This window comes from Cyclospora cayetanensis, unplaced genomic scaffold (assembly GCF_002999335.1).
Source record: "Cyclospora cayetanensis isolate NF1_C8 unplaced genomic scaffold, CcayRef3 CcayRef3_contig_100, whole genome shotgun sequence".
Lineage (NCBI taxonomy): Eukaryota > Apicomplexa > Conoidasida > Eucoccidiorida > Eimeriidae > Cyclospora > Cyclospora cayetanensis.
In genome coordinates, this window is record NW_020312038.1 from 24,876 (window position 1) to 31,696 (window position 6,821).

General features: G+C 55.1%; 1 protein-coding gene across 1 annotated transcript; it reads left to right on the forward strand.

Moving 5' to 3' along the window:
- The first annotated feature begins 357 nt into the window (after positions 1 to 357).
- Positions 358 to 6,261, forward strand: LOC34623571 (chromatin modification-related protein eaf-1). Its single transcript, XM_026337815.1, has 10 exons — positions 358 to 422; positions 758 to 1,320; positions 2,003 to 2,094; positions 2,387 to 2,752; positions 2,814 to 2,895; positions 3,261 to 3,490; positions 3,797 to 4,700; positions 4,833 to 5,120; positions 5,540 to 5,610; positions 5,815 to 6,261. The coding sequence occupies exons 1-10, from the start codon at positions 358 to 360 to the stop codon at positions 6,259 to 6,261; spliced, it is 3,108 nt and encodes a 1,035-aa protein (XP_026193600.1).
- Positions 6,262 to 6,821: the final 560 nt, after the last annotated feature.

Below are 6,821 nucleotides of genomic sequence, written 5' to 3' on the forward strand. Positions count from 1 at the left end.
TTGACTCCTGCGTCGCGCTTAGGAATAAAACGCTTTCTTCCTTTTAAATTATCGTTTGATTCAACACAGGAAGGCGAGATGGTCTATGTGCGCGCGAGTCTCAGAGAGGGTGACGGGTAGGCAGACAGTGCAGCCGACAGCAGTCTTGCTCTGCTGTTGTTCGGCATGTGGGCGTAGCGGAGTTTTTAGGAAGCATCTGGACAGGCGGTTTTCCTCGAAAGACACCGTAGCGACTCGAGCGCATGCACGGCGTGTCTGAACACCGTAGCGTTTGCCCGTCTTGGGTGTTTTGTACGTGGCGTACCTTCGAGAGGGAAGTTTCGGGGAGCGCTTCAGACAGCCGAGCTGCAAGTGCGCATGCATACCAGCACTAGTAGCACAAGCAGCAGGAGCACCACTAGTAGCTCAAGCAGCAGTAGGAAGTCAGATGCAAGTGAAGGATGTCTGATGGCTGTGGTTTCTCGCTGCTACTAGCGCTGCTGCCCCTTCCCGCCGATCCGTGCGCACCACTGCAGCCAACCGGAGGTGGGAGCTTTTTTCTGTAATGCATGCAGCAACATCGTCGGCAGCTCCTCTTTGAGAGCCTTATGGCATGCTGGATGCAATTAGCGCTAGGAGCGGTTGCTGCAAGCTTGCTCGTGGTACAGCTGCTGCACTCGCTGCAGCTGCACTCGCTGCAGCTGCACTCGCTGCCCTCCACAGGCGTGCTCGCTTTTCGACTATGCGGAGACGGCAGCAGTGGATGCGGCATTTTCAGTGGCGCGCGTTATGCGTTCACGCGGCTGCACGCAAAGAAGCCTGCTTGGCACACAGCGATTCCAGATCGCCGCAGCAAGCGGCAGCAGCAGCAGGAGCAGCAGCAAGATGCTCTTGCACAGCAGCAGCGGCGAGAAGCAGAGGCGGCAGCGACAAGGCAGCAGCAGCAACAGCAGGCAATTCTCCGTCTGTCTCTGCAAGGCGCAGTCTCCTCTGCAGCACATGCTGCAGAAGCGCTTGGATTGCATGCCAACCTACAAAGGCCAGACTATGCGGAGCTGAAACACCACGCAGCGGATGCAGTGAAGAGAGAGGCTTGGATCTCTCCGGAGGAGAGGAGTCGCTTCGCACGGCAGCAGGCAAGTCTTATGCAAGGCAAACAGCAAGGAGAGCAGCAGCAGCAAGGAGGGCAGCAGCAGCAAGGAGAGCAGCAGCAGCAAGGAGAGCAGCAGCAGCAAGAAAACGATAAAAATCATGATGATACACGTGAACGCGGTCCCTACTTCAGCGGGGATAATGTGCAAAATTACCATCGCTACAATCCTTACTGGAATCCGATCGCAGGTGGAAACACATCTCTCCCCTCTCAGCTCTCAGCAAACACAACGAGGCATGCACTGCATTGCAGCACATCATACGCGATCATATAGTTCACTGCATGCTCCTCTTTTCTTCCCCCTACCACCTCTTCCTCATTTTCTCGCCTTCTTCTTGCCAACTTCTCCTTTTCTTGCCAACTTCTCCTTTTCTTGCCAACTTCTCCTCCTTTTCTCGCTTTCTTCTTGCCAACTTCTCCTCCTTTTCTTGCCAACTTCTCCTCCTTTTCTTGCCAACTTCTCCTCCTTTTCTTGCCAACTTCTCCTCCTTTTCTTGCCTTCTCCTTGCCTCTTCCTCCTTTTCTTGCCTTCTCCTTGCCTCTTCCTCCTTTTCTTGTCACCCTCTTCTTCTCCTCCTTTTCTTGTCACCCTCTTCTTCTCCTCCTTTTCTTGTCACCCTCTTCTTCTCCTCCTTTTCTTGTCACCCTCTTCTTCTTCTCCTCCTTTTCTTGTCACCCTCTTCTTCTCCTCCTTTTCTTGTAACCCTCTTCTTCTCCTCCTTTTCTTGTAACCCTCTTCTTCTCCTCCTTTTCTTGTCACCCTCTTCTTCTCCTCCTCCTTTTCTTGCCACCCTCTTCTTCTCCTCCTTTTCTTGCCTGAGATCCTCGCCTAACTCCGCTTGCTTGCGTTTTTTGCGTTGTTTTGTCTAGAGAGCTACGGACGAGCCGCGCATATTCCCGCGGCTTCGTCCAGAGCGCCTTTTGGCCACTCTCCTAAGAGGCCTATCCGAGAGAGCGATCTTGTTAGAAACACTACTTCTTGCCTTACTTTCTTTCCCCTTATTCCATCTCTCCTGACTCTCTTTCCCCTTCTTGTCGCCTCTGTTTTCATCCCCCTGCATGAGGGGACGGCCGCCTTCTCTCTGGCAGCCTGGCTGCGTCTGTGCGCGTGTTGCTCGCTGTCTTTAGACGCGCTTAAACCCTCCGATTTTCGAGACTCTTTGCCACACCCTCCCTCTCGCCACACGCATGCAGCCCCACGCACAAATTCGCATGCGCGATAGCGCACGTCTGCACTGCTGCTGCTGCGTGCAGGCTGCTCCTTCCGTTCCTTTCGGCTGGCGTGTGTATGCCTGCCTCTCCCTCCTCAAGCTGCCTCCGCTGCTCCAACAGCGTCCGCAGCAGGTAGCTGCGCATGCAGAAAACTCAGAAGCCTACCTGTGGGAATGTCTTGCGCACAGAAGACTCCATCTGCCGCATCTCGCGTGGGCACGCGCTTCCACGCAGCTGCAAGACGTGGCAGGCCGTGTTCTCTCATTGCTGCAGCTTCGGAGCATTCGGCAGGATCTTACCCCCAAACCGTACACGCAACCTATCCTAGACTCTCTGCACAAGCTGTATGACACCCCCCCCCTTCAGGAGGGTAAGTCTGAAGACCAACTCGCGGCAACAGCAAATACAGCAACAGCAAGTACAGCAACAGCAAATACAGCAACAGCAAATACAACAACAGCGAATACAGCAACAGCAAATACAACAGCGGCAAAAACAGCGAAAACAGCAGCAGCAAAAACAACAGCAACAAATACAACAGAAGCAGACGCGCCAGCTACTACGAGACGGCAGGAAGCCTTAGCTTCACCCTACTTGGGAGATTACATGGTGTTTACGGCCCCTTCTCTCCATCATGCTCAACAATTCGTGCTTTCGAATCCTAAGTGCCGCGCAGGTGAGCTGCTAGCGAGTGCTGCCGTTGTCTTTTTGTCGCAAGGGCGGCAGCAAAGCTGCTGGGGTTGATACTTTTTGCTGATGGACTCTGTCTGTCAGGCACTTTTGCCTCTATTTCCAAGTGCTGCCGTGTGCAGGTTCTCCTTTAGTCTTGCTGTTCCCTCCTTCCTTCTGCATGACGCATGATGCATTATGCATCATGCATGCATCATGCATAATGCATGCGCCGCTGCGGCTTCAGGCCTGTACAGTGCACAGCACATCTACGAATGCAAGGACGTTACTGGCGAGCACGTGCTGTTGGGCAAGCAGGAAAGGCGATCTGCTGAGCGCGATCGTCTCTACTGCCTTCTCGGATTCTTCAAGAAGCCACCAACATCTCCCCCTGCTACTACTGCTTCTGCTGCTTCTGCTGCTTCTGCTGATTCTTGCGGAAACTCGCATGCGCCTGCCGCACAGGGCTTGTCTGGCGTAGACGCATCTGAAGAAAGCGAGCGGCGTCGCACACTGACGTTCGCCTCTGAGCAGCAGCTGCGCTTCTTGTGTCGCAGTAACTCTGTCCATCGGCGATGCTTCCTGCTGACACCCCGCAAAGACACTGCGGAAGATTTGCTGCTGCCTCCTGAGCTGCTGCTGCCCATGACGGATCAGCAGGAGCTCAGAACGTTCAGACGCTTCAAGCAAAGGAGGCACACAGCCGCCGTCGCTGCGGCTGCAGCTGCCGAGCTGCTGGCGCATACAGCAGCCTCTGCCCCTGAGCCTGTGCAGCACATGCAGCAGCAAGTGCAGCAACAGCTGGCGTGCAGTGAGAGCCACTCTAGACAGAGCAACACGCGATTGCAGTTTGCAGATGCAGTTGCAGCTGTTGCCGCAGCCGTCCACGCCTCAAGGGTTTCACCCCCCGCGAAAGTAGCGAATGCCGCAAGCCCACCAACTGCAGCAGAGACAGAGAAAGAGACAAAGATGCAGACAGCCTCTTCTTTGCCAACAGCAGCAACCTCAGACGTAGAGACGGCCTCTTCTGTACCAACAGCAGCAGATTTTCGTCTTGCGGAATCTGCAGTGTCAATGCTGCAGGGTGTTTTCACAGGCACACCTGTGAAGGCAGCGGCTGCAGCGGCAAGGGCCTCTCTGGCTGCAGCAGAAGAAATCGCAGCCTCCAACAATCCGTGGGATAAGTCTGTCAGCCTGATGCCTCTGGAGAAGCCTGTGCTCAAGTCTATCCAGAGCAACGCAGAGGAGCTCAGCACGCAGTGTAGACAAGGACGCTCCCAGCAGCAGCAGCTCGAGCAGGCAGAAGAGCAGCAGCAGGCAGAAGAGCAGCAGCAGGCAGAAGAGCAGCAGCAGGCAGAAGAGCAGCAGCTCGAGCAGGCAGAAGAGCAGCAGCAGGCAGAAGAGCAGCAGCGGCAGCAGCCTGAGGAGGAGCAGTCACTGGCGGCAGTTTCTGAAGGGGAGGGGCTGTTGTTCTTCGGAGAGAATGCGTTGGAAGCCAAGGAATTTATGGTGCGTGCCCCTTTTTTTCGCTTTTTCGAGTCATGTCTTTTGACGGAGGCGATTCAGCTCGACTTTTACGGCAAGTGCAGTACTTACACAGTCCCAGCAACGGCCAATGCAGACGCTGCGGCTGCAGCTGTCGCAGACGCAGACGAGCTGGGGGAAGATCAGCAGCTCGATACGGAGGGCGAAGACATGGTGGAGTGGCTGCTGCGGCACAAGGAGAACCTCCCCGCCAGCGACGACGCCTCCTTCGTGCTCGATAGACCATTCTATGACGACTACCTCAAAGACTGGGCATATCTGCATCTCCCCGAAGGAGAGTTTGCTGCCGCAGGAGCACTGCCAGCGTCGGCAGCTGAAGGCGCAGCTGGCCCCCCCGATCCTGCCGTTTCCATGCTGAATAGAGATCCGAAGAATCCTCGAGGCTATTCGCCAGGCTTTTGGCTCTATAAGCCGGAGACGCAGCTTCTCTACCGAGATAAAGAGACAGGCGGATTGCTTATGGGGTCTGGGATCGACGGCACCTACTCATGGGATGCGGGGGAGGCCAGCACCAGTGGTGACAGCAGCAGCATTGGTGGTAGTAGTGGTGGTAGTAGTGGTGGTACGAGCAACCCTCCTGCCCCTGCTACCACCACCACTGCTGCCAGCAGCAGTAGTAGTACTGGTGATAATTGTAGCGCCACTCCTAGTACTCCCACTCCTGCGCCTACTACTGCCCTTACGACTGCGCCCCCCGACGAAGACTGCAGTCTCGGCAGCAGCTCTAGCAGCAACAGCAGCAGCAGCGGGAAGAGTGCACCTACTGCATGCAGCAATGTCGCGCCTAACGACAGCCACACAAGCAACCACGAAGGCGCGAATGGACGCCGGAGATATCGGGGACGAGGACTTAGCGAGGCGGAGATGAAGAGTGCCTTGTTGCGAATGGAGATGGCACTGGAGGAGTGGCGCCGTGGAGGGCTCGGATCTGAAGAAACGGATGAAACGCCAGATTACATCTTTCGGAATGGAAGATTACAGCTGCTGCTCAGTCCGGAGGAACGGCTCGCAAAGAAGTGGACTCTTCCCATCTTTCAGGAGAAGCTGGGAGAGCTCTCTGAGCAGGACGACATACCCACAGGTTCGTTTGCATGTGTGCAGCGTCTTCATAGATTCAAAAGAGGGGGGGAGGCAGTGCGTATCTCCAGGCGAGCGACTACATGCTCCCTATCTTCTCTTTCCTCTGGTGAATCCGCTCTGAATAGCACACAGTTTGTGTCTTTGTTGCCACGAATGGTTTCTCATTTTATTTCAAGCTTCCTTGCGGTCCCCCACGTTTTTCCTTGACACGTGCTGTAGGAAACAATCCACCTGTATGTAGTGCCCTTTCAACTTGCACTACGAAGCCACATGTGTCTGAGGTGATGGTTGTGTTTCGGCGAACCCTGCACCACCCTAGACGTTTAAGAGGTGTCGAGGTGTTCAGCTTGAGGGAAAGCGGTGAAGCACGAAGCCATACACGTTCATACGACGGAAGCGATAATCATCCCACATCGCTCTGTTATCTCTCCACGTGGTCATGGAGATACCGGTTTGCATGCATGCAAAGTCTGGTGGAGACACCCGCCTTTCTGCTTTTGTATACCAACGTCGTGGCTTCCACACCCGAATGTGCGCATGCGTACGACAGGCATGGAATTTCTCGCGCCAGAACTCCTCAAGGGCCGACCTGCTGCCTACAGGCGCCTTGTGCGGTCGCCTGAGATTGCAGAGCGCATCAACAGGGAATTTGTGCAGCTCGTCCGGAGGGGTGAGGCTGATCCTGAGGACGATCCTCTTCGTCTGTCTCCCAAGGAGCTCAAACTCTACGAGAACTACGAGGCGCAGCCCCCAGACGAGGATGATGACGTGCCAACACTTTCTAGGTGGGAGGACGTCCCCAAAGGCAGTACGAAATAAGGGCGGCCAAAAGATACGAAAGGAGCTCTACAATCGCCGCGTTCCCATGTAACGTTGCCACTGCCCGCCCTCAAACTAAAACTTCTATTTCTGTTGGTGGACTGGACCGAATGCGGCTGGTTTTCCCTGCACCTCTCCTCTCAAAGGGCAGTGTCTCCCCTCCTATATTCCTACCCCATCCCCTTCCCTCCCTTCGCCTTAAGGCGTTCGTTTTTACATGTTCTTTTTATCCCGCGCGTTCTTTTCTACAACGACTGGTTCATAGAGAGCGATGATGTGCTGTCGGCTAGCGACGTGCGAAAAGAAAGTGCACAGCCCACAGGGGGCACATCACAAGCAGTGCACATGGCAATTCATGCAGCAC

Bases quoted from the DNA above. Each gene is read 5' to 3' on its own strand.
- LOC34623571 (XM_026337815.1), top strand. From the start codon at position 358: ATGCATACCAGCACTAGTAGCACAAGCAGCAGGAGCACCACTAGTAGC. The intron at 1,321-2,002 runs GTGGAAACACAT...TGTTTTGTCTAG, and splicing joins TTACTGGAATCCGATCGCAG to AGAGCTACGGACGAGCCGCG. The intron at 4,701-4,832 runs GCGAAGACATGG...ATCTCCCCGAAG, and splicing joins TCAGCAGCTCGATACGGAGG to GAGAGTTTGCTGCCGCAGGA.